The sequence below is a fragment of the Oculina patagonica genome, chromosome 5, assembly GCF_052425735.1.
Source record: "Oculina patagonica isolate OP01 chromosome 5, crgOcupat, whole genome shotgun sequence".
NCBI lineage: Eukaryota > Metazoa > Cnidaria > Anthozoa > Scleractinia > Oculinidae > Oculina > Oculina patagonica.
In genome coordinates this window covers 16997594-17025470 of record NC_135762.1, presented here as the reverse complement: position 1 = coordinate 17025470, position 27877 = coordinate 16997594, and the positions used below count along the sequence as shown (strand labels likewise).

The window sequence follows — 27877 nt, the reverse complement described above, 5'->3', positions numbered from 1 at the left end:
TCGTGTATTATACTTAATATTACAAAATACTAATAAACTAATAAATTTCTAAATTACAACTAAATACTTATATACTAAATTGGATCGTATCTACTATAAAAATAATTAATTACATAACAATCAGTAACATTTAAAGTCCGCCAGCCTTTAGAATATTTGGAAGATTCTAAAGACATACTTAACTAACAAGAGGTCAACATGCTGACCTTAGATGTTAAAGCTCTAAAATGAAAACGCCACCAGAGTAAGACATAATAATCTAGCACGTGGTCGATATGCTGAAATCAAAATGTACGCTTATCCTAGATAAGCTTGATCTTGCTTTAAACAGCTGACCCAGAGTTGTGTCGGCTTTCGGTCAACTCCGTTTCCAAGCGACGCAGCTTATATTTTAATATCGCAGAAAGCTAAAATAAAACGCTTGAAGACAGAATTCTCTTGAAGTCACTCCTTTTAACTGTTTTAGATTTGATATATGAACAATTAGTGACTTTCTTCAATAAGAAAAAAATTGATCCTTTAACTGCTCGAGAAAATTTCATCCCCTCAGAAAAACGTGTGTAACCGGAGTAACAGAATAACACGGATAAGATGTTGAAAATGATAAACATTTTTCACAATTCAAATTAATATTATTCACATTATCCGCTTCCGTCATTTTGCGTCACCAGTTGAAGCTGATCGTTCGACTGACTGCATTTTTAATTTGCTACCAGCCTTTAGAATGTTTGGAAGAAACGTCGTATTTCTAAAAAGGTTGTGAACAAGGGAACTGAGGTAAGAAATTAAGGTCTTAAATGGAACAGCAAAAATTAAACGAATTTATCAAGGTTATACCACCGATGCGCCTGCTCAAACTTGAACAATTCTCAATATTGGTCAGTCAACAAAATTTGCGTACAGACTGAGAGCCATAATTCCCGTGTTAGTAAATGATTTTAAACCGAAATATGTTCATGAAAAGAGCAGCTTAAAACAAACCCTGGTTTCTCTTGATTGAATTTTTTGAAGAATGGGATAAGCTATCTGGTTTTACTTTTACACCTGTTAAATTATAAAGAATATTAATTTGTATAATTTATTATTTAAATCCTTCAAAAATCGTTAGGGCTGACGCACGCACGATTTTAGAAATAATATTGTTAGTCGCGCTGCGACACAGACAGCAACTTTGCTTCGTCATTTCAATAGAATTTCCTTTGTAAGATAGAGCAAAGGAATCGTATCGTGAGCTAAAGTATCCTCTTCACCTGGTTAAAATGTGAGCGAAAGTATACTCTGTACAACTGGTTAAAGTTTGCCAGTTAACGGGGAAAAATAAATTGGCGAGAAAACCGTAAGGAAATATTAACATATAAAACGCATATTATGATGGCCGAAACATAATATAATTCAGTTTTAACAGCGTGCAGGTGGTTATTTCTTTGACGTTCAGTTTGCGTCGAGATAAATTGATTAGTTTATATAATATTTCTATTTGCATAACTACGAGCTAGCCCTGTTGTTCCCATTTAAGTGTTTACTTCGTAGTCCATCACTTTGCAGGTGGAACGTCCATTAAAAGCACACTTAAAAACAATGGTTGATAAATAGTTTTTATCAAAACATTTCACCACTGCACCAACTGTTCAATTCAAATTGTCTCAGAAACATAATGTTTCTCGGTAGCTACAGCTCAACCAGAACATTCTCAAATTAAAAAACAGGGTTGTATTATTTATTAATTGCTTACCAGAAGAGGACAACTCGAGAACTGCTTAATCCACTACGCGCTTGTTATGTAGTATTGTTAAATATTTGTTATATCGTTGGTGACATACTTGTCATCAGTTTTTATTTGAATAGTATAAAATATCCCGATAAATTGGACTTTTGTAACTATAGCTTTATGTGCAATTTATTGAATGGATTCATTAAAACATTATGTATGCATAAGCGTCTTCATTGCTTGTTCTGGTGCTTTCCATCGCTCATAGTACTGAATTAAATGTTCACAGCAGTTATTCGGGTCGTCATGGAACGCTTCTTCCCAAACAAAGACTGCTGTTTACAACAGTGTATGAACCGTGCAGTACTGAGAGATGTTGTTTCTTTTTCTTCCCTATCCAGAAGTAAGGAAGTGGCAGTGAATTATTTTACAGCCGGGCTCGATGACGGTTCATTGGCTCATGGTAGGTCCTGTTTCTTCTTTACAATAGAGGTTAAACTGCTTTGTTCAACATGGTTAAACTTGTTTTGTGCATAAAGGATGCTGACTGAGGTTAAACGTTCCCATGATGGAACTACAACTGCGCGCTTATTTTTATCCCTGCGTGAGATTTATGCTTTCAGTTTTCTATCACCGACTTTCCAAATTTTAAAATTGGTTAACAATTATAACATGAGCACGAGTACCGAATGGGATGATAAACAGCCAACAAGGACGAGTTGTTTTTAGTGAAATAGACAACACGAAAAAAAGTTTCAAGCCTGTTTCTACAGTACAGTAGAGTTGCCGAAAAGAAAGCGGAAAGCTTGATGATACTGCAATCGGAAAAGGAAAACAAGGTGTAAACACCAACTACTGGTGACATTGTGTAATAATTCTTATCATAATGTGCTCCACACCGTACCATTGCCACTTGACAGAGTTTCTTTTGTTAATATTTCATGGCTGCTGTTTCCCGGCATGCGCTCTTACCCACTCCCACATCACGGAAATTTCATCTTGGGAAGCTCTGAGAGCTGAAGTAAGTAAGACTGGTGGCCTTTTCAAAAAGACCAAGTGACCTCTCGTGGACTGGGTACCAAAATTTGCATTTTCTGTAATAGTGGATCGAACATTGAGGTACCTTTTCTAATACTTCCAAAGTCGCCATGTTGTTCGCAGGTCACAGATGTTGCTCAGGGGTCCCTGAAAATGCTGGGCCCACGCTTGGGAAGGGCGTTGGGGAAATTGACATATGAACAATTCTACTAAATAAAAGTCACTGCATTTCAAGTCTTTATACTTCGGTAACCTGTAGACAGCTACTGCTGAATGACGTGCCCTTTCCCCTACATAAGGGGGAGGGATTGTTTGTACGTCCAAGAGTTTTGACTGGCGACAATTTGGTTGCAATTACAGTTCACAAGTCTTCTGCAATTAAATTTTGTCTCCCCATTTTCAGGAGACAAAATTTAAAATGGAGGGCCATCCCACATTTTGTTGCGACGCAGTAATTCTATCGTAAATTTGGCCACCATATTTACTTTACAATTTAACCTGGAAAGGTTTTACACTATTTTAACGTAGAATCACAGGTCAAAACTATCGATTTGTTGTACATTTTTTTCCTTTTATATCTGTGCCGATAATTGTTTTTGGTATCTGAGCCATCTGTGTTGCCGCGTCGTTGAAAGCACGATTGTGGTAAACCAGGATTAGCGTAAATTTTGATTTTTCTTTTATAACTAACTCTTCAGTGAGGTTTTCTGTTTACAATTCTGTCCTCGAGTTTTGTCGTCGGTTTAATTCACAAAACACTAGCAGGAAAAAAATACACTTTTATACAAGATAAATTAATACCTTGATGAATTTGTAATCCTGGATAAGTATTAATCGGCTTTCATTGAAACTACGAAATTTACTTTGATTGGATAGGTATAACCACTATGTCAATACTCCACCTCTGAAGCCAATGCAATACTGTTTCGTTCGCGTTTAGGAGAAATAAAAATGAAACAAAAGCTAAGCACGGACGAGAGCCAGTACAAGTTCGACTTCTTTGAAGTTGCACTACCCATCATGCGTCTAGACTGTTCACAACTTCTTATTTCAACGCAAAAGAACGATCAGCGAACGAAGTGAGCGCTATGGCGATACTTTTTCCGTGTTCAACGATCGAAGAAAAATAAAAGAAAAAGAGGGCTGTGGATAGTGTATTACTCGTCTGATGGTCACGTGTTTGCTGACACTTTTTTCGCGGAATAAAACCTAAATAGTTAATCGCTCTGCAGTTTGTATTCTTGTTAGTTTTGACTTTTGATTAGGGTTAATTGGACAGACAAAGAAGTCTAGATAAGAGAAACATTTGTGTGTAATGCTTGGACGATACATGAACAAAAGACTTCGTGATGCATGCCATGTCATTTAAGCATTTTCCACCTGATTGCGTGGGACGTAAAAGGCCATGTTTTTATTGCTCAGTAATTTTCCTCTTTTTAAGTGTTTTCGAGAACATTCGCTGCTAAATCTGAGTATTATTTAGCATAACTGCTTTATTGTCCTGTTTGTCCCCGAGGTAAGATTTTTCTGGAACGAAATCTCTGTAGCTTCTTGATTCTTTTGAATACTTCACATCTCTTCATATTAAACAAGTAGCTACAAGTTAAAGGACAGTGTTTTAATGGCTCAGTGCACCATCCTACACAAGGTAACATCTATTATTCTCTTGATTGTACAAGATTTTATTTAGATATTTTATGTATACGTTCTTGCGAAGTTTTCCTTGGCTGGTTAATCAGTTGTTCCACTGATATATCTAGCATTATTACAGGTTTTATTTCGTTTTCGTTTGTTTGTTTATTTCATGTTTGGTAAAAATGGTATTGCTCCTGTGGACTTTTCCGTTTGGAAAGTGTTCCATGCAAATCAATGCAGAAAGGGACATTTTGCTATTTTAAATGATCTTAAATGTCTCGCCAAAAAAGCCTTCATGAATTTTTAAACTTAATTTTACAAACGACATCCTGAGAGTAGGAGTCTGTTGATGCAGTTTTTTAGTGCTTTCGTGATATTATGGACAATCCTGCTGCGTCTTGAGCAAGCCCTGATGATTGTGGTGCACTTATAAACCGTGCTTTCGTGATCAGGAAAAATTAAAATCAGTTAAATCAGACAACGTTCATTACTTGTTTTAAAAAAAATATTCTCATACACAAGAAAAAGTGAAGTTTTCTTTCTGAACTAAAGAATAATATACACAGAAATAATGCTAAAAAATAGCATTTTATGGGTGATGTCAATTTTTTGTGATATTATGTCAAGTGTCTGTTATGCCGCAAAACCTGAATATGACGTACAATTACTACAGCACTTAATCAATCGCGAGCAGTGCATGAATACATTATTATCATGTTGAAGTTTTTCGTTCCAGCTGACTAGCAACAAGGGAACAAATTGTAAAGATTTTGTAACGACTTGTGATTGCGGCCGCTTGACCGTTTTTTTCTGCGTTCTGGTGGTAGTGAACAAAAGCGGGTAGTTATTATTAGATTCGAGGACAGCAAGCATCGACAATGGAAGCCGATAAAGCAATACCGTACCGTTTCGGACAAATGACTGAGAGACGAAGACATCAAACAAGCCTACAATCGTAGCTTTCCTTTTATTAGTCGGGTGTTTGAATGTACAGAAACTCGCGTGCATCTTGGAGAAAACATGAGAAAATTTTGCATCTCGGTCTGTAGTTAGACTGGCAATGAAATTTCTGTAACGCTGAAATTCGTCGTTCGTCGTGCAATGCATAGATCCTACATCTGGGCTATAATACATGCAGTCCATCAAACCGCGGCTAGTAAAGGCTTAGAGGATATATCAAATGTTAAACGGAAAATTCGGACTTTAGAAAAACGTAAACATGACGCTGCAATAAAAATATAAAATGAATCGTTATGTTCAACAATATGCCACTTTTCATTTGCCGTTGGTCACGGAGTTTTGCTCTCTGTGATAACATACACGTATTTGGCTTTTTTGAGCTTACTTGGCATAGGATAAATTTCGTGAACATTTTTTGCTGTCAATTGTGGTTTCCAGTAGTTGCTCAGACTCGAAAAAAAATATGAATGCTTACTCAATACTATAAATACAGAAAATTTTGGCAAAGAATTTAAAAGAATAAGATTTAAAAATTTAAAATTTAAAAGATGTGGCCTACCTTTTCCCATACGGGCTTTTTGAAACCCGTTTTATCCTCAATTATTTTCAGTTCCTGAATTGAAGGATGCGTGAAAAGGGTCAATATCCGACCTGGCCGCTGGCCAATCAGAGCTCTGAGTGCCTCTCCTGAGTAGCTTATTTTTAACTTTGGAAAAATAGTCAAACAATCAAATATAAAGTATAGGAAATCGCACGACCTCGACTACAATTCAGGATTAATAGGACGAGTGACGTTTTGAAAGATCTCAAAATTTCACGAGCCCTTTACTGAGAAGACGTCAGCAATATGAGTACCTTCAAAACAATTAACCATGATTTGCGCAAAAAGGTCGTGCAATTGTTAGTTATAGTAAATTCAACAAAATTACGGGCATAATTCCATACGGCATAACTACGAATAATGACCATGCGAAACAGGTTTTTCTACTGATTAGTTCGGGCTAACTTTGGAAATCCTGGTAAGAGGGTTGGTAAGCCTTCTGGCCAAGTTCGGAAATCTTCGGAAGACTTCGTGTAACTTTGGAAATCTTCGGATCAACGTTGTAAACGTCGTTTATAGCCTTCAGGTCAATATTGGAAATCTTTGGACGTTTTCACGTCAATTTTAGTTTATATTACTGAAATACCGTCGTCGATCCGGTGCTTTTATATAAAAATTAAGAGAGAGTTTGTCTTCAGAGAGGTGAGGAAAGATGGAATTTTGAAGGACTGTCCCCATTCCCTTTCGCGCTTTTCCCGTTTTAAAAAATATTCAAGGTTGTTAATCAGAAAAGATTCGACTCGAAAAGGGGTTTCACCTTCACTTTATGCTATCCTCTCTTTTGCGGGTAACAAGTTTAAATCCATTGAAAATCGTAGTAATTAAAAGTAGTCATGTAAATTATTCTTTTCTTAAAAGACAAAATTTATGAAAATGAAATTCATAAGATGCGAAACGTTTTAAAAAAATTCAAGGTTGTTAATCAGAAAAGATTCGACTCGAAAGGGGTTTCACCTTCACTTTATGCTATCCTCTCTTTTGCGGGTAACAAGTTTAAATCCATTGAAAATCGTAGTAATTAAAAGTAGTCATGTAAATTATTCTTTTCTTAAAAGACAAAATTTATGAAAATGAAATTCATAAGATGCGAAAAACAAATTTAACAAAATAATAATAATGTCAAGAGCTGTTCCCGTGTTGATAATTCAGCGAAGTAAATATTGACATGAAGAAATGTCTTTTGGAGACTAAAACTGAGTCACCGGCGGTTAGTTTTATTTAAGAAAAAACGGAATATCCGTGTTCATGACCACGGGATTGGAAGAGAAACAAATTGGATTATCTGCGCGTGTTCCTAAGCTTGAGTTTAGTTCGCTACTTGGCAGGAGGGAATTTCAAAATAAGCTGGTACGTGACATGGATTTTAATATTTTGTAAACATAACCTTGCAGGTTAAATTGTCAAGGTCCGATACTTAGAGCTCAATAGCATTGTATCATAGTGAGTGAGATTAGAGATTATGTCATCAAGTATATTCCTAACAAGAATGGGAAAAATCGATAAATGACACAGAAAAGAAACATTGAAATGTTTTGTATAGATTTCTTGCATTTAAACATTAATTTCGAAACTGAAAGTGAGATAATTACAATCCTGATTTTATCGCCTGATTTTAACTCAGCGCTTCATTTTCGAGACATTTTGTAATACAAATACAATGGACACAGTTAAAACAGAGCCCTAAAATTTGTAATTTGTCATCCATTAAGAAAGAATCACGTTCAAAGTACAAACGTGATCTGTGTTACTATAGTTTTCTGTGCCAGCGTCTACTAACATGTAATTCATGAATTATGCATCGCTAACAGCCGGCAGATATTTAAATTCATTCAGTTCGTTTGAAAAAATATCGAAACTAATCAGCTAAAGCAAAGCAAAAGAAAACAATATATGGTTACGACTGGTCTTAATTTTGATCAGTGAGCCTAGCAGCGGTGTTCACAGGCCAGGTAAGGAACTCTAGATTGTTTAAATCTTGTCTTTTTTATGGCAATCACATCGAGTGTTGTTTACACACACTTGAACTGTGTTTGGTAATTTTTCTCCCAATGTTGTTTTTAATACCTCGGGTGAAAAACATCTTGGTCATTCTGATATTATGCCGAACGTCCGCTCATTTCGCACTTCACTTAGGATTAACGCATTCACTTAAAGGAACATAAAAATCAGCACTTAATTCACGATATCCGTCTACTTGTGTTCAGTACTCTGTCAGACTGATATAAACAACAACTGGGTATGTTTTGTCGAAGAAAATCTGTACTTGAGCGCGAGTTATAGACGAGGCAGCATACCGTGTGTACGTGTTATAAATCAGGGTTTCTCAATTTTTGCAGTCAACAAGTGGGAGAACGCTAAACTTCGTTCGCAGTATAGGGGAAAATAATGTTACATGTATTTTTATGATACATTTGATGGGTTCTTACATGTAGCAGCTCTCCGGGTGGAACCTGAACATTTGGCCTTTGTGGTCTTCTTACATTTTACATGCCGTTAACGCATTTGTCGCTGCTATATTTTATACAACAGGTTTTATCGATTTAGTGACAAAAACATGGAAACTTGTATTCACGTTACGTTAAATATAGGCATCTACCGTGAATCAAAATTTTAAAGGCAGTAATTCTCAGCTCGCAACATTTATGCAAATTATTTAAGTATTGAACTTTGTTGACTTAATTCCCAAGATAGAAGAATTAGTACGATAAGGAGAACATAAATTGAAGAAAATGAAACATCAGATAACAGTAAAATTAAATCGATTTGTTCCGTGCAATGCCTCATCTAAGACGAATTATCGCGGAATATTTTACATCTGCTTGCTTTCGCCACTCAGTTAAGACATGCCTTATCATGGAATTTGTTTCGCACGAAACCATTTCCTTAGGAGGTCACTGCCCGCTCAAGTCACTCTAATAAAATATTTAAATGAGGTTAAATAGGATATTTATATAAGCCTCAAGAAACCTAGATCGGATAACCCACATCACGAAAACGAAACCAAACTACTGAGTGCCAAAACTTGTGACTTAATATCAGTATAGTAATTCTCCTGAATAAAACCAGATTGATTGAAAGGCTGTTACAACAGCAGGAGGGCAAGATTTATTGGCCTAAATGTTCTGGAGAATTTGTTTTTGTTTCAAAACGTCTTTCTTGTGATGGTCAGCTTCTTCTTTCTTCTCTCAACTTAAACTCCTATATCAAGTCAGTAAATGTATTCAGTTTGGTATGAACTTCGAACGACGGGAGTAGAACCCATGACCTCCCGAGCTCGATACCTGAGCAATTATTATTGATAACGTACCTTCTACAATTAATTCTTATAAAGTAAGTAACAGTTCTATAAATAGTTTACGTTTTCGTTCATAGAGGTTCATAAGTTCATTTAGAAGTAGTACAGCCGGATACCCACGAAATAATTTCTGATCGGAAATTACTAGTCAGAATAAAAGAGTGGAGCACAACTGCTTTCTAAAGGCACTTAAGCCGAAAGATCAAACAAAACTTGACGTTTTGTTGTTAAAACAATAAAATTATTTTCCAATTAAACGGGTCATTAAATTTTCTAAACTCCATATATTTTGTTTTCCTGTTTGGCGTTCTAAAAATACTATACTTTTGTTGAGAACAGAGTGTTAAAAGGGATCTACGTTACAAGAAGAATTTATTGTGCTCCTTTTGGATGCAATATACATTCATGAAATCTGCGTGGTTGAATTAAGTGGGTGGGGATTATAATAATAATTGTTCATCTTAGAAGATGTTTACTATTACAAGGCCTAATTCGCCGAAACTTAACAATTGTTTTCAATCGCTCATAACTAGTTATTAACTCAGAACGCATTGAAATTCGCAAATTGCGTGATTGTTGAATCAAATCAAGGGTATTGCTTGGTTAGCTCACAGATGATTGAATTTTCCTCATGAATTTTTATTCCACTGATCGTGGCTTTCTTTATAAACAAAAACAGCACGAATCACGGACAGAAAGAATGAAGGGCTATTTATAAAAGTGTTACCCAATGACACAATAAATGTTATGATAAGTTGAAGTGCTTTCGCGAAATCAAAGGAAAAAAGATTTCGACATTTTTTTCTTCGTTTTTCTTTCTGTGAAGGCTGAACTACAAGCGTCACATCATTTGCATGCGGCACGCTACTTTACCGCAACAACCAATTAGAAATAATTACTAAATGTAATTCAAGCTAACTACACGCTGTCTAAAGACAAACATTTGCTCCGGAATATTTTGATCTCACACAGAAAATAAAAGGTAAAAAGGCCTCTTCCATGGAATTACAACAATACTGTTGCAGATCACGATTTCTAGTCTTTAATACCGGAAACGATAAAGCATCTTTCGTTATGGAAGTTTCGAATCAGGATTCGCTTTCTCAAAAATTTAAAATTAAATTTCTGTAAACTAGGTTGCAAATAATACTGGATTATTTTGTTGTTCTCGTTTAACCACCATTGACCCCGGCTATGACAATCTTTCAAACTCTAAGTTTTAAAGATATATTTTTTTAAAAGCAGATCACCCCACTAACTGTAAAAACACAAAATTGGTTATGACTGAAAAACAACTGGATTAAACGAATCGCCTCCTGCAGAGAAACTTCATCCCTGTCAGTGATCTTGTTAAACCTTGGGTAAACTTTGGTAAACAAAACGACCAATAAACCGGCTACTGTTGAATAGCGAATGTAGTTCAGCTTTCCTTTTTACTGATAAAACTAGTCTATTTAAAGCCGGGAAATGTTGCCGGATCGGACTGTGACCAAAAACCATCATGGAGTGGAGCTATTCCTTGTCATTTGTTTTTGATTTTCGTTGACTTTTGTTTCTGTTAGAGCGGCATCCATTCATTTATAACTTCCGTTTTAAAACCGTATTTTACAGTCAAATAGCTTGTTATTTGCTCATGAACATTACAGTTTTAACTGAAGACGAATTCGGGTTTGGTGCATTATAAACATTCGGCACCCTCAGAGGTCTCTAATCTGACGAATAAGGCAACTTTCTTCTCAAACCACGAGAAAATTCTAGCTTTTTAACTTCCTCGCCGCCAATATGTACATAAACAATTAAGCCTGAAGAATTTAATAAGAGATCTGTTCCGACCTTTCATTCCTCTCGAAGCTTGCATATGTCACCTGTTTCACACGTCATCTAGCGTGATGTATTGTGTCGTGTTAATCCATTCGTAATTTTTTCGCCATAGTAGTTGCATGTTACGGGGACATGGACACGTAAAGACACTTTCTGGGCCGGATGAGCGCCATTTGCAATATAGATGAAAAGAGTATAGCCGTGTTTTCATGTGGCAGTTGTGATTGAGAGTTGATCAGGAGTTGAGTAAAAACTAACAGGGACATTGATTCAAGAAGGTGAGTCGGCTTGATTTTGTGAAAAGCGCGTGGAATACGAATATCGAAAATAAATTCCTTTTCTTAACCATCCCTAAGAGAATACTTGGTTTATTTAACCCAACATTTGTTCGGCGTCTCTTCTACTTTCAGCGAAGCGCGAAACAAAACATTCTGATCTTATATCGTTCTCTCATTTATAGCCTCATTTATTGCTTTGTGACGCGTCTCTGCACATATACAACTGCAAAACAAAGCTTTCTTTCGATTTCCTTGCTTTCAAAGTATTTGGAGGAAGTATATTTTGAATATCTCAGCATTGAAGGAACTATCCTTTTTGCTCGCTCCTGTAAAACTCTTAAAAAAGCTTACGTTATAACTGCCTCAAAACCGTGATTTCATTACTCCGGCTTTGTTCAGAACTGAACATAATCATTATGCCGACAAACTAGCAAATCGTTTAGTGCTTTCAGAACCCGCGATTTAAGTTATTTTCTGTGATCAAAACTCGCAAAATAGAACAGCAAATGACAAAACTAAGTTGAGAGAAGTTATATTTTGGTATGAACTATGCTATCATTAGTCTGGTGCTATAGTTTATACCGAAATTTAACTTGTTCCAACTTAGTAAATAATAAAGATGATAAATTTTAAGCTCGGTGATAAATAATGAAGATGTATTTTCCAACAATGACACAAGCATTGGACAAAGAAAAATTCTGAGTCCCCGACGGGAATCGAACCCGTGGCCTCCCAGATACCGGTTGGACGCTCAAACCAACTGAGCTACGAGAGACTCGTGGTGAACTGGGCCATTTACTAGGTTGATATGTGACACGCGACCTGCATACTGCTAGGACAATATCCGCTATAGCCGATATTGACCCCCCCTTCGCTGAATTTGTCCCCCCCCCCTCAACAATTGTTGCGGGCCCAAGAGAGGCCCGCAACCCTAATCTTGACAGTGACCAGCGGATTGCGTATTACGCGTGCGCGCCACGTTTATAAAGGCTATCTGCAAACCGGAAGTTGAAAATTTTGTTCTTCCACTAAGAACGATCGGAATGCAAAAATGTGTCAATCACGACAGTTTGTCGTAACACCGGAAGAGAAAAATCTTGTCTCCAAGAGCGATAAGAATGCGAAAAATCAACAGTTTGTCACATTAGATCGAGGCTTCTGTCTTGCAGACATTACGTTTTGCAGACGTTGTTTTATAGGTGTTGCTTTTGAGAAGATCTGCTGTGATTGTATCACAGATAAACTACGGCAAAGCGGATGATTCCAACAACGGTTATTCTCGAGAAATTCCTTATAACACTGACAACAAAGCGAGTTTGCCGACGGAGGAAAATCACATCTCAATTCACACCGCGTGCTCGACTACACTTCGCAAAACTGTCAATCAAAAAAACAACTCTAATTGGTTCGCGGCAATAGGAAACGATAAAAAACATTCGTGACTTAAGCGTGACGCGTTACTCGACCTGACTCGGAATAATTTTCTTTTGTCCAGTGATTTATCGACACTGTCTGAAACACTTCCCTCTCAGTACCTTCTCTTAACTGCATCGAGGCCCGCACTTTCTAACCTGTGGTTACCACTAGTTAATTAAGCTTTATTTCCCTCTCACTCAGTAAACTTTCCATTTGCAAACTTTTTTTCAACGTTCCCTCGAATGACAACACAAAACTAGTTATAATTCTGCCATATTTATTATAGTAAATAAAGTAACTTCTTATAATAGCGATGCAATTTTGCGTTCTATGCTGGTCTCTAATTTATTTCAGAAATTTACTGTAATTCATTGCAAAGCTTGTCGTAAACAAAGACCTGACTAAAGACAGCGTCTAACTACGGTTCCTGTTAGCAATGAATCGAAAACGTTAATCTTGTTTGAGTTGCGGCTTTAAAAATCGCTCTAAAATGATTTTTTTCAAAAATTACTCTCTCAGTCTTAATCAACGTCGATATGAAACAAATTCTAAATTCTTACTTTTAATTACGCCTCAATATGAACAAAAACAGTTGCAACTAATGGTAACCCAAAGTCTTAGAAAAACGCGAACTCCGTTGTATTCTTATTTTACGGCTTTTAACTAACGGTACTCAATCTTAGAAAATCGTGATCTCCGTTCTCTATTTAACCACTGTCTACACGCTTGCGCAGGCAGCTACTGAATAGCCGACAAAATAGCCGAGAATATGAAACACACAACAGTAAATGTGTTTTTACACTTTCGGTATAAGAATAATTATCATACCGTGAACACGTATTTACTCTAGTTTCACAACTAATTCAAAGAAGGGATAAAACTCGCGTTTGCGCTTTTTGTGAAAATCTTTTTATTTCAAGTTAACAACTTTTAACGAAGCTTATGCTCCAAAAAACACTTCTTACGCTGCAAAAGTCGAGAAAACTGCTCTTTGTTTTATCGGCAAGCGAAAAACTGTTTAATGTCGGAAGCTATTTAGAAGAAATCTATTGTCTAGAGTAAAAGTCGAGAAAACTGCTCTTTGTTTTATCGGCAAGCGAAAAACTATTTTAATGTCGGAAGCTATTTTGAAGAAATCTATTGTCTAAAGTAAAAACAAAAAGAAAACAATGTAATTAGTGTCCAGTAATGTTATTGTCCTGGATCTTTTCAGGTTTTTGTAAATTCACTCAACCGAACATTTATTCTAATAAACTAACTTGACATTGAGACTCCCGGGGGTCATTATCCGCTAGCGGATTTTGACCGGGGGACAAAATCCATGGGGGTCAAAATCGGCTAGGACACCGGTATTTATTCAGCGGTTTTCTGTTATGAACAGAGCCGTTTCCGCGTACTATTTTTGGTTACAAAAGATTTTTTCGGTTATCCATTACTATACAAAGAGTTTTGGAGACAACAATTGGTTACATTGCCGCTTCTGTTGTTTACACTGTTTACACACGGGCGGCTTCACCTACAGATAAGAAAAGTTCTGACGACAGAAAGATTTCGGCTCGCATTTGTACGTATAAAACAAAATGTAAGTGTGAGAAGCCGTTCAAACATCCCCGGCCCACGTGAACGCCTTTAGCTAGGCGTCTTGTTGAACTAGAAGAAAAGAATAGGAAATCTTCTTAAAAATTTCTTAAAATAGGAAATACTTCACATGTTACTTCGAATACGTCAGCAGAGATTGCGGCTGTTTGAGTCATTTTCTTTGTAGGAAATTCAATTTCCTTGTTCTAACCTGTATTCTCGTGGTTTTGTTTAAGCCCTTCGTTTCCCTCTGCTTATCGCAATTTACTTCTCTTACTTGCAACTGATAAAACGTAAACCAAAATTAGCCTGATTGGCTTGTCACTAAACAGTTGACCCTAATGAATGGTCTTCTGTGAAGAATTCCTAAATGACCAAACATTTTAAATGCTAGAGTAACTGTTCATTCAATCATTGCGGACATGAAATTTCAATATACGCTGCTTTAAAATTACGAGTAACCATAGGAGCAAAAACTAATAATCAAGAACTGAGCTTTATCTTAGCATTTGTAGTTTGAGTCAGTGACATAATTGCTTTGCTTACTCGAACGATTATAATATTTAAAAAAAAACCCAGAGTACTAAGTAGAGGGATATAAGTTATTTGCTCAAATTTTAGCTTTTCGTGTTTCCGGCGTGAAATGCCAAAATCTACGAAATGTAAAGAACAGTTTAGAGGCCAAATAGATAGCCCGCTTGGTAGACAGGTATAGCTCCGAAGTCAATTCGTGTGAACCTATCGAATATTTTCTTTTCAGATTTTGCTATTAAAATTAAAACAGTTCTTGTTAAACATATATGGGAGCGGTATGCTTTTTGAAGTTTCGATTCATTCAGCATTGCTTCATTTTTACAACGTGCTTGGCTATAGTTCATAATTGAAACGCCCCAAATAGGCCTTATGCATGATAACGTCATATGCTCAAATCCCACCAAGTCTCGTTTCGCGTTACTTCCCCTCTTCCACCTTTATGCAGTTTTCACGTAGGTATTCTTTTCAACTTTGCTGCTTTTCATGATATTTACAGGTTACACCTCGAAAGTGAGGCTTGGTGGTGAAACTAGCCAGTCTGACGTAAACATGCATAAGGGCTATTGCTAAAACGTTCATCATAGAATTAATTTGGCCGCTAGGGACTAGAACAGAGTTAACGCTGGATCGATACATATTTTAGGCTCGTATGTATTGACTTTTTTTTTTAATGAATAAAGTTTTGGCACGCTGAGCACATTTTTGCCATCAAAACTAGAATCTTCCATTTCATTTCCATAAAAGAAAAACTATTTCACGAGTCATTGAGAAAAGCAATCTTTAGAGCTCGAGTGAGAATATAAAAACAAAAAACAGCTGAGTTGTTGACTTTGTTTTGTTCTACGTGTGCTACTGATTAACTTTGTACGTTCATGCATCACGGCGTCCGTTTAAGAGCTCAGTTGTCAAGGGATGTAGACACAAAGTGACGTATCCATCACGGTAATCTCGCCATATACCTCTCTTTCTGAACAAATGTCATCACTGAATTAAACACTTAACATAATCAAGTCACCTGGATCGCAAACAATGCTACCACTCTATTTTGCTATCAGCAAGGGCGCCTCCTACAATCTCTTTGAAAACTATGGCCTCTTAAGGACGTTATATAGCAAAGGTATTTCGCGGAACTGACTGAAAATCTGCGGAATTTAAAGGAGCGTAAGTTGCTGTTTACTTTTTTAGTTTGCACAAGCAAACGAATAATTTAATTCACTGGCTCTGTGTATTTGTTTTGTAAGACCATTCAACAGTCTTCCTGTTACAGCCTCTTCACCGAAACCAAACGGCATAATTCCACTTCAAGTTTTAGGGTAAAACCTCTTGAAAATTAGTTTACACTACATTTAGCCGTGTCAACACTGACTAAGGTGTTTCAGGAGAATGACTGGTGTATGTATGAGGTAGTTCTTGTGACCACGAGAGATTCAAGTGTGGGATAGAAATTATTTTGTTGCTTCATTCCAAGCACACCAGAATACATCGGTACGATAAACATCATTTCAGTAAATACATCCATCAGTCACTGCGTCCCCATAGGTCGGGCATCATCTCGCCCGTGCCTCGCAACAAAGATAAACATCATGCCAGTAACTATCTTACACTAAAGCTGCATCAGTTTTGAATACCAAAGGTGCAGGCGCTAACTTTTCAGCTTCAGACGTTTGATGGAAGCCGCGTTATTATTCAATATTAGTATTTTAAAATATACAGTTTGTTACTTAAACTAACAATCAAATGTTTTTGTGTTTGCAGCGGATGAGACGCAGTGAATATTGATTGCAAATGTTCACGAATGTCAGCTTCACAGGTAATAACAGTTTCAAAATTGTCTCGTCATTTAGTACTAGTGAAAGCTAGACCAAGTGATATCACATTTGTATTTAGATGATCCACGTTCAAGAAATTTAAACTTAATCAAACCGGCTCTTATTCATTGAAACCTATCAACAAAGCTGTATGAGCGAAGACAAAAGACTATAACTACACTTCGACCAATAGGCTGTCGAGTACTTGAACAATTTAGAGTTGTCCAGTGAAATTTGACAGTACGCGGTAACTAAAAGTCCGTCTGGCCCCAAGAGACATCACTAAATATTCTATTAGCGCTCTGACCTCCTTTCTGCTAATAAACCAAAGATTACAGATATCACAATCCTGCAAAAAACGAAGAAATTAAGCGCAAGCCTTGCTAGTGGAAGTTGGCGTGCGAAGTGTAGTCGCTAATTTTCGTGTGCAATCAATTTGTCAGATGGTTACAATCAAAGAATATCGCACGCGGCCGTTTGAATCGCTTGTCTAAGCAGGCAAAGGGGACGACAATAGCGGTCTCACCTTTTAGTTTCTACCTGCATATTTTAAGTTTCAAAAGACTTCTAATTACAAATGCATTGTGTTTCTATTACCTCAACGAAACGAAAATGGACAAGAGTTCGAGCCTTGAAGCTCTTACGGACCGCTTATGCAGCTTAAAATCAACCAGGATCTAAGTTCAATTGACTAGAAGTTGTGTGCCTCAACAGGTGAACCTTGGTTTGTGGAGATATTTCTTTGATTACATTAATTACATCTTGGAAGCAACATTTTACCACCGTAGATTATGCTAACAAGACTAAATTTTGTGGGTGCAAATTCTACAGTTGTATTTCTGTTAACTTATTTCCTTTCCAAACCACTTAAATGCACCTTCCGTGTACAACTGACTGATAAGTTGTTATTTCGCTCAGTATCTTTATGTCGGCCAGATATGCGTGCATCAATAACAAGCCAATAAAATGTTGTTATGATGTTCATTCAATCAGCACTGAAAGTAACAAATGTTGAGTTGAATTAGATAGGCAGTCTTTTATGGCAGTAATGAGCTACAAGTCTATTAAACAGGAATATTTTGTTTTACCAGGTATTTCGGCGAGAGATGTCGCTGGACCGTGAAATGGTAAGAACTGGAATCGCTGAGCGAGCACAAGCTGGTCGATCGCCGCCGCTGAGAAGACGAAGAACAAGGGAATACGTACCAAACTCCAGGGCGACACAAAGACAAGGATATCTTGATCAAAACTTGCACGATAACAGCTTGTTCACCGATGAATTAACCTACGGAAGCCCTGGTAACGGAGGCCGCCTTTACACCGACGAAAATATGAACACAATATCACGTTCTAACAGCGAAAACCCACCACATTTGCAGGACATTTTGCGGGTCATGCCAGAGAACTCACACCTGAGCGAAAGGTATCAGATACTAAAAGCGGAAAATAAGATACTCCGCGAACGTTTACAAAATGCGCTTCAAAGGGAGATGAAGGCGCTCAAGACATTTAAAAGACTAGCTAAAGAAAACAGACAACTAAAGCTGAATTTGAGGAAATACGAAAGAACTTTGCTTGGATTTTATGACGACGAATCAGGTATGTAGCCAAGGTTTCAGGGGTTTCACTGTCTTTTATGCTCGACGTAAAATTCAAAACACGTTGAGTGACGTTCAGTTCTTTTCAGTTGCAAACATTGTTCTATACGGCTTTTTATTTTTACCACCGCGTGAAGCAAAATAAAGAATAAAGAATTTATTAAGATAGCCAATTTTTAACGTGATTAACTTTTCCTCGCTGTTTGTTTGTAATGGAGTTGTTTCGCTTAGCAAACAAATTCATTCAAAAGCTATTCATGGCCTTTCAACACAGATTGAAAAGAAAATATTTCTCATTGTATGTATGCAGCCTGAATGTGATGGTTGCCTTTTTGTTGATGTGTGTCAGGTGTGACATTTTCACACACTTAGCGGTGTTCATGTTTGCATTGTTCAAAACAATTTCCGCAAAAGTCGCAAGATTGAAAACATTATTTGATTTCGAGAGCATCGGAAAAAGGTCGAAATAAGTTTCTCTTCATATCCCATAATATTTCTGTTCAGACTATTGTATTTGTTTACCTATAAATCGCATAATATAAGAAAGTTATGTAAACAAATTATGCTCCGGTTACCGAATAAGTTCGGCAATTACTTCATAACTGCTGCTTTTATTGCTTCATCGAGACTGAATCAGTTTACAGACTACTAATAGATAATTTGGCAATCCACTAACTATGGCTGGTTTATTTAGTTTTTTTGTTCGCTTGAACCCTTATGACAGCACCTAAATGTAAATACCGTTACGGAATAATTTGACATCATTTTGCCTGGTGCCCATCATTTATTAGTTAGATCGTTAACTAATTGTTTTTAAAAAAACTGATTTGCTCCATAGCTAAATAGAGACCGGATATACCGGATGATTAAAAATAGAGAAAAACAACAGGAAACTTTATTAAGTTAAATCGAAACCTCTAAATTTATAACGTATGATGTCATCGTGCAATCTTGCCATCTTACTAAAAGTACTCTATCTTAAAGGGACTGTGTCACGGCTGAGTTAAGTTTATTTTATTAAGTTTTGCCAAATATTCGCTATGAGACTAAATATTTGCAAAAAAAATACTTCTATGGATCTAAATGACAAAACCATAGCTTCAATGCAACTAAATGTGTCTCCCGGGCGTTATAATAAAGTTACATATAAAGTTACAAGCAAACAAGATTAACTTTGAAAACTGTTCAGCTCAACAATATTTCAAAAAATCTATATCGCAATCCGTTTTAATCTTCGTCGCTTTTGGCCATCCGTACCTTTTTTGTATTTGGTGTGTTATTGAAATATTCCCTTACTGTTTTAAGAGGTTTTTTTTATATTTCAACGAATTTGATAGTCACTGACCATGCCTAAATTGAGGTAAAATCTGTGACACAGTCGGAGTCTCTTTAACAAATCAGATGGAACACGATCTGTAAATCATATCCTGATCCACACCTTCAGATATCGGGGAAAACATTCTTAAGGCAACGGGGATAAAGGAGAAATATGGGCGAGAGAAAAGGAGAGTGGGCTCTCTCTATTTCGTCTCCCCTTCCCCGCCTCCCACTGGAACGGGCAAGTTAGTCAATGGCTCAGTTCTACCAGAAGGTTGCAATGCAATGAAGAATGTCACCATTATCGTCCCCCGTTCGTTGTATTTCACTATAACACAAATAACTTCGCTTACACCATGTCTCAGCGTATCAGTTTTCATGTTTTCCAAGTTCGTCTTCCCTACTTATTTTCAGACTTCAACAGAACCATATAAAGTGTTTTTGTCTAAATTAATAATCTAGCGGAGTCTGACGTTTGAAATGTTGGCAGTTTAATTGATTGAATGCCTCATAGACCTCCCAGGACGTTATAACTTTATTAGAGAACAACCGACTCATTCAAAGAATTTAAATCTCGTCACTTCATTTTTCAAACTAACAAAGCTAATCTGCATGCTTGTAATTTACACTGATTTGCAGTAACTGTTGAATTACCCTTTTACCGTAAAAAACACACAAAGATTTATTTGTTTTTGCTCTCCTTTTCTTCATTTTATTTTTCAAATACATTTTGGTCAAAACATTGTCCTCCTCATAGCGTTTTCCACTTTTTATTCTGAGGATTACAAGTGTTGTTTACAAACATGTTTTACCAACCACAGGATTTTGAGACGTGAGTAGAATCTTGGACCTTTTATTGACTATTGTGTTACGAAAATGACTGTTGGTCCAGAGTAAATCTTGTGAAAACAACTGTTTTTGTCAAAAATACTTAAACAGTTTCCGGGGAGCCTAAGATAACTTACGTCATTTTCCCGCTTTCTTTCTTAAAACTGAATTTATTAGGAGCTGGTTACAACGAAATAGGAGCCACAGAAACCGTTCAATTGTTAAGGCAGCACCAAACTATTTTTCATTGGAAGGCTAACTTTGATACGTGACACATAAAGCTGTAGGGATTAATGAGCACAAATAAATAAAGGCTGAGAATGTTATGGGTCACTGGTGAATATTGTGCGGTTTTGATCCTCATCGAATATTTATCAGCCCTCGGCAAATAAATACTAACGAGCTCGAAAACAAGCAAAACATTGGCATAATGGTCCTACATAAAACCACCATGCATTCGGGAGCAGAAAAACCGAAACTTCGAGCAGTAATGCTGCAAAATGTCGCAGGGCTACATTATATTTATCTCACGGCTGAAAAGCCAGCAGCAAACACCGACAGCATATCCGTCCCAGCAATGACAGGTAAATACGACTTTTATTTCACAGTCGGATTTCCCGTTTACTAGAAAGACTACAAGTTTCCCACTGACATGTAAAAGTTTCATCAGGTCGCAATTCTGTTAGTACATTTTGCTTATAACTTACTATTCGATGCTATATGTAATCAGAAAAGAACTTTTAAAAAAGACTGTAAAATTCAACAGACACGTACAATTTTTGTTATACTTGGTAATACAAAAGTTTGCTTTCGTCATAGTGGAAAACCTTTGGAACACTGTTCGGAAAACTGTTAGAATAAAGGTGGAAGATGCTATTTATTTGACGAATACGAATGCGAGGCGTTTAAACAGCAATTAAATTATAAGATAACGGCTTTTGTATTTGCACTCTTCAGAGTCGAAGTTGAACAAAAACCATAAGCAAATTTTGTAGACTTGATTGACTTGAAGCATTTTATTGGTTGATCATACTAACAAAACTATAAACTTTTGCTGTCATAAAGTCAAATGGAAATGTGCATTTCTCAGTTAAGATATTTTAAAAATGCATCTTTACAGTGTCGAACAGCTCTTTCAGAATAAATTCACAACGTGCAAAACGACATGTCTGCCCTTGGGCCCGACCGGCAGTTCTGCAAGATTGGTTACGCAAGGAAAAGCTAATTACGACAGGCATTGTTCATTTAATAACGTTTACGTGATGGACTCATAGTAGCCCTGACTATGGGGTACATCAACAGTGGTGACCCTGAGTAATTATGAGAAGTGAGACTTATTTTGGACACAAACACTGATCTACCGACAGTCGGTAGTAAGCAGAACTATTTTTAAAAGAAATTCTGGTCACGATTCTCAAAAATAAATTGTTTGTTTGTTTATTTATTTAATCGCCTTGGTACTTTGAAATATTTCACTCAATGTTTTTGTTAACCGCACAATGGGTAACCAAAAGGCGTTTCCGTTAACAAGAAAACTTTTTTTCAGTGGTTATCTGAATGTGTAAATTATCTTCGTGAAGAACAAATATACGATAGATAAACCTTTTTGGGTGAAACTTAGTCATGAACGAACTTGAATAGCGAGACATAAAAAGCAGTGACGACGTAACAAACATTTTTACAGAACAAAGTTGAGGAAAGTTACTAGTTTTTAAAGAAACTGTTCTGCTTTATATCATTCGAAGTTGATATTTGGAAAAGCCAATTTGCTCCAACAAAAGGCTAACGCTCGATACGTCACCTTTTGCATATTCACCACGGCGGTTTATTTACTTTTATCAACTTTACAGATCTTAGATAGTGATACATTTTGCTCAAATAGACTCGTTTAGATTTGTTAATAATGTCATAATGCTTTCATTGAAACATTTAAAAGCCGGCAATGACAAAGTTTCATTCTCACTGAAATTTCATCAAATACGTCAAGCTCGACAAACATTGTTTAGTTAGGGACCGACTGTCTAAGCATATGTTGCTTTTATCGAAAAAAACAACAGAAATAAATAAACTTTTCGTATTGTTATTTGAAAGTCTGTTTCTCATTAATTGCAACTTTCTCCGGTTGCATTACAATTTTCCACAGTATGAATTTTCTACTGCACATATTTAAGCTTTACGTTATGCACTTGTGTGACTTTCGAACAGTATACGTGATTACGCAAGGCAGGACTTGCAGATAGTTCCAAGACTTTTTGAATTTATGGTCTACTGCTTTATAAAATGACTACAATTTTAAAGAGGTTGACAATAGCCCCTGGCAATTTAAAACAATGTCCGTCTGAGCATTTCATTATTCAACAAACAAAGTGAAGTATCAAAATAGATGGAAAGATCGATAACCCAAATAATAGCTTTTATTCTTTTATCTCAACAAGGGGTAGATGAGCCTCAAAAAGGATTGCGAAATCCCATTAACTCGAATAGTCTAGTCATTTAATTAGCTTATTGTCAACTCGAGATTACTTAGTTAAGTTGGTTCTGTACATCTCAAGCAATTAAAGTGTTCAAGCAACTGTCGTTTAGTTATCTCCAACTTTACTCCGCACTTATACACTCAACATTTCAATCCCAATGTCGACGTGTTATTTTCCCTTACTGATCCTCACACATTCATTGTAGTGTCAGTCTCACAATTTGGTTGTCCATCAAAACATTATCGTCTAGTTTATGATTTTCTTTATTACTGTTACCTGACTGCTTGACGATGTATAAATATTTAGTGAAGAGAATAAATATTGTTGATCTTTGTAAAAGTCGCAAAAAAAGGAACAATGACCCAGAGAACGTTCGTTTTTAGAAGCCATTAATCGAACTAAATCGATCGTAGGTCGTGTATGGTAAATCGACTGTGGTTTTCCTTATAAGGTACGATTATCGTGCTTGGTAATAACATGCGTCGATTGAGTTCAATTGGGCGCGGATATCGAACTTAATCTAACATAACGTGATCAACTGAGTATGATCTCCTCTCACTCTTTCCTGAGTTCGGTTGCATTCGATAACCAAATTCGATCGAACTCGATCCGTGGATTGCACTGCGTTTGATCTTGTATGACTGACTTTTTGTATTCATCCATTTATTCAGATTCCGACCACAGTGAACACCCTAAGAACTCGGATGTAGGCGTCCATTTACCACAAACAAGCAGCAGACTGTCACACACAGAGGAATTATACAATGGCCAAGATGCTGAGGAGAGAGACTGCAATCAAACACCGAGCACGCCTCCATTAAAAACCACCAAGAGTATATCTACATCAACAGAAGATATCATGTGTACCACAAACAGAGAAGATAAATCTACATCAACTGATGATTTGGAAAGCTTTGACGTGAAAACTGAATCCGTTGAAAGCTCGGACACTGAGAATAACGACGCTACTAGCCTTAATGATGCGAGTGAAAACATATGCGCGGAACCTGAGTACCATGCTACAAATCTGACAGATGCGACAAAAGTTCAGTTCTTGCAAAGTCAGCTGCTCGCCATTCAAACACAGAGTGTTCAAGAAAGAAGAAAATTTAGCGACACGCGGAGATACTGGACTGATCCAATGATAGCTAATAACATGGCTGTGAATGAACTGCAAAGGGCTTCGAGTTCACCGAGCTTATTAGGTGAGTAGTTACCTGCCGGCCCCCAGGGATAACCCCTGGGCTTATCCTATGTTAGGGATATCGATAATGGGCCGCTAGTGTTTTTACATTGTTAGTGTGGATTGAGGAGTCATCTCCTTCAGAACCATGATTTTAGTTAAAAGAAAAGGAGCTAAAAGGTGATTCATTTTGGAAACTTCGAACTTTGTATCTAGTGTCTGGCTTGGATCGTGGCTTGCACTGACGTACAAAATGAAAATGTTGCATGTTTTGGTTGGATTAGGGATATCTAGATATCAATGGCATACCCTCCTCACGGAAAAAGGAATGTAATTAGTAGCCTTGCTGGCAAGATACGTAAAATGTCCATGAAACAAACCAAGGTGGATGCCTTACGATATATTATGGCCTTTTAAGCAGTGAAAATGTTTTTTAGAGAATTCAGCACAATAACTGGTTCCGTTGCTTACAATGGAGAACTTGCCTCCAGTTACTTGGGATCTCTTCATTAGTATTTCAAAAAATGATGTTGTTTTGTGATGGATAAGCTAGGTATATGTTGGGTCGAAATCTTTCTTTTCTGAAATAGCTACTGCTACCCGTTGCTTCTTTACGCAAGTAGACTTCTTAGAAATGTTAGGCACACGAGGTGAGTTTTGACCTTTACATTTATAGACGGCTGTGGACAGGGCACTACTAACAAGACTCCCTATCGCAAAGATTCCGTGTCGTATCCAAAACGCCGAGTGTCGGACGGGAATAACCCTCTTTCACCTGACTTCATGATACGTTCGAGACCCTCATCATTCCACGATGCTGAGCTTACTACAGTCCCTGAGGTGACTATTTCACCAGACGAGGAGCGAAATGAGAGTGAAGAGAGTTCCAGATCACCGTCTCCCACTTCGAGGGTAAGTTTACTGCTTTACAGATTACCTCGCATTCTGGCAGCATCGAAGTTCATTTAGAACGCCCCGAGAAATTGAGAAATACTGAGAAATTGTTACCCTTCTAAATCTAGCAATACCGCTTGTTTAGAGGGACACTGTCACGGGGATTTTAATGCTTTTCGGTAAAAGTACTAACATTGGCGAATAGGTCTTCTCGTACATGAAATGCACCGAGTACATCAAGATGGAGATATAAATCAAATTGTTGTTGAAGGAAGAAGGGAGCCATAATAATTTTTAGGTGTTTTTCCAGTCCACAAGGACATGATCGACAAAACTTGAAAAAATCAGCCTGATTTTTTCAAGTTTAGATCTTAAGTTCTGATGGCATCACAAAAATATGACTTGTTTATCGCTTCAGTACACTTGCATGGTAATTTTTAACAAATTGGACCACTATTCGTAGCTTCCATATGTCTTTAGGCTCTTTAGTTTTTGAAGACGAAACTGGTGACAGTGTCCCTTTAATAATTTGTTTTTCTCGGTTGAAGCGAAATAAAAACAACCTACACTGAAGAAGACTGGCGATACCCTTTCTTTCTTCACTCCTCTGCTGAAGAAAAGACAAGGGTGAAGCAACTAACTCGCGTTTTACTCAAGAAAAACAATTTTTAAAACGTTTTAATGCTTTGCTCGTGATTTATTTAACAGCATTCCCAAGATGATTTGGCGTCAAGTTCCTCGTCCCCAACTCCCTCTCAAACAAATGATGACAGTCCCGTTCCCCAGAGATCACCGCGGGCGTCACCTTTGACTCTTGACGTGGACGCCGTCATCAGTGCTAGTCAGCGGGTGAGTTGCGGTGCATTGTGGTAATCTGTCAAAAATAGTTGCCTCCACTGGAGATCTTCGGATTATTTAAAATATCAGTAATGTTAGCGGGGTTAGTAGATATAAAGGACATCATCATACCTTTTGCAATACACAAACGAACCTTTGTAAGATTTGTGATCAAACTCAAATTTTTACTTTGTATAATGGTACTTTCTAAATTTCAGAGACTTCTTTCTGAGGTTCAACCTTCACCCAGTCCACAGCCAAGTCCAGCCGGCAGTCCACAGCTGAGAAGGAAACTGGCGCACACTGTGTCACTTCCGGTCGCGTCATTTGGACATTACCTGTCCACAATAAGCACGCAGTCACAGAGCAAAGACAACACGGAAAACAACAATACACAAACAACGGTATACACTGTTGTAATTATTTCAATACCAAACTAATATCTCCTGACCTATTTTCATACATATCTTTTAATGTCAGTTGTGAGAATTTGGGGTACATCAAGACAATATCCCTTAGTAGATGATTTGCTTTTTTTTTTCTTATCGACCGTCTGCTTGGTCTGCTTGGTCTGCTTGATAACATGTGAATATTCGATTGTCAGATGAAACTACATGTACAGGAATTAATAACTCTCGGGTGAACTTTGTGCCGAATTAAGGTTAAGGTTTCTGGTTTAGTGGAATCATTTCTAAAATGGGTTACGAAAACAAATTAATCAAATCAAACCGCAAACGTTGCTTGAACTTCCACTGTTTCATGAGCCGGGGTTTTAGTCAGTTTTTTAGTTTATTTCAGAAAAGAGGTTTGAGTAGCGAACAGTTATCACATAATTATGTAAAGATGTGCTAAGATTTTGAAAATGTGCCTTGGTTTTGTTTAAGTCAGTGTATACTGAAAAGTTAATCGATTAACCGTACTTTTATTTTATTTTAGAGCCGTTTAAGAAGAAAGTCAATCGACGATGACGAAATTTATGTCAAGAGACATCGCGAAACTTCAGTTTCACTGGTAAGAACAGTTTTTGTCGTTAATGGGTACAAAATATATCTGTTGTAAACGCTTCTCGACTGTTGACCGGTGTTTTTTTTTCTTTCAGAAATTTGAAGGTGATATTGAAAGAGAAAATGCAGAAAGTTTGGCCGCGGACATCGCAGAATTCTTAAACAACCGCAGAAAAAGATCTCGTGCAGGAACAATGCCGGTAAATCTTGATTGTTTTTATAATATGAATCTCTGGCTCTTCTATTTTTAGATGGTGAGTTTTTGTTTTGGACAGTTTATTGACTCGAGTTTCATCGATTCGTGTCACATGGATAAGTAAGCGTTGTCACGTGATAGTCAACGTCACTTGTAATTTCTTTTCTTTCAGAGTCCGCGAACGATCGAGGAAGAGCCAAAAATAGATGACATACCCGCCGAGGAAGAGTAAGTGATGACTGAGTTTTTAGCGATCCCAATTTTATTTCTCTTTATTACATTGATTATTATATTGATTGTCAGCAGAAGTGTAATGAAAATAAAGAAAATCAGCAATTTAGAAATAGTCTTGGTGTACCGCCAAATTTCCAGAACTTACATCTTAAGACGTGTATGGCAATAAGTAAGGAGAATCAATATTTTGAATTTCTAGCTGAAAAACACCACCCGCCCGCTTTGATGGATTCCTAAGCAACTAAGTGCTTATTTAAAATTACTTAAATCAATGTCTTTTATTATCTCACTCCAGCTCTGGCCCTGTAGAAGACTAGTTGACTAGTTTATATATCGGCCAAATCCAATTAAATTGTCCAATACAAAGTGTCGTCGTACTAGCCGTGCATTTAAAATTACTGTACTTAAATCAAGTTATACAGTTAGCTGTTTAAGCTATTTTATACGCCATTGAAGGCGAAGTCCTAGATGTTGTCTTGTGATGCAATCAGGTTTGGCTTAAGCGTTTGATATCACTGTTACCAGTGGCTGAGAATTCCTAAAAGAAAACAGAAGACATTTTCAGAGAAATGTTATCTGTTAAGCACTCCGGGCCGTTTCGCACATTCAGCAGTATTGACAACATGCAAGGCGTAAAAAA

The 27877-nt window shown here is 37.0% G+C and overlaps 1 protein-coding gene across 10 annotated transcripts in view; it reads left to right on the top strand.

Moving 5' to 3' along the window:
- The first annotated feature begins 669 nt into the window (after window positions 1–669).
- The window catches only part of LOC144653017 (uncharacterized), a 73726-nt gene continuing 46518 nt past the window's right edge, over window positions 670–27877 (top strand). For 4 of the 10 annotated variants that reach the window (XM_078512920.1, XM_078512918.1, XM_078512919.1 and 1 more), the window contains exons 1-11: window positions 670–777; window positions 2110–2171; window positions 16620–16674; window positions 17764–18271; window positions 23561–24094; window positions 24749–24984; window positions 25675–25815; window positions 26022–26207; window positions 26740–26814; window positions 26903–27007; window positions 27176–27231. In XM_078512920.1, the coding sequence (XP_078369046.1) occupies window positions 16660–16674; window positions 17764–18271; window positions 23561–24094; window positions 24749–24984; window positions 25675–25815; window positions 26022–26207; window positions 26740–26814; window positions 26903–27007; window positions 27176–27231 (1856 nt within the window). In that variant the 5' untranslated portion in view covers window positions 670–777; window positions 2110–2171; window positions 16620–16659. Of the gene's footprint in view, window positions 778–2109; window positions 2172–4347; window positions 4395–7774; window positions 7892–11170; window positions 11337–16157; window positions 16178–16326; window positions 16350–16619; window positions 16675–17763; window positions 18272–20671; window positions 21000–23560; window positions 24095–24748; window positions 24985–25674; window positions 25816–26021; window positions 26208–26739; window positions 26815–26902; window positions 27008–27175; window positions 27232–27877 lie in introns of those variants that run through there. The other 6 variants (XM_078512915.1, XM_078512914.1, XM_078512913.1 and 3 more) reach the window with 6 other exon arrangements.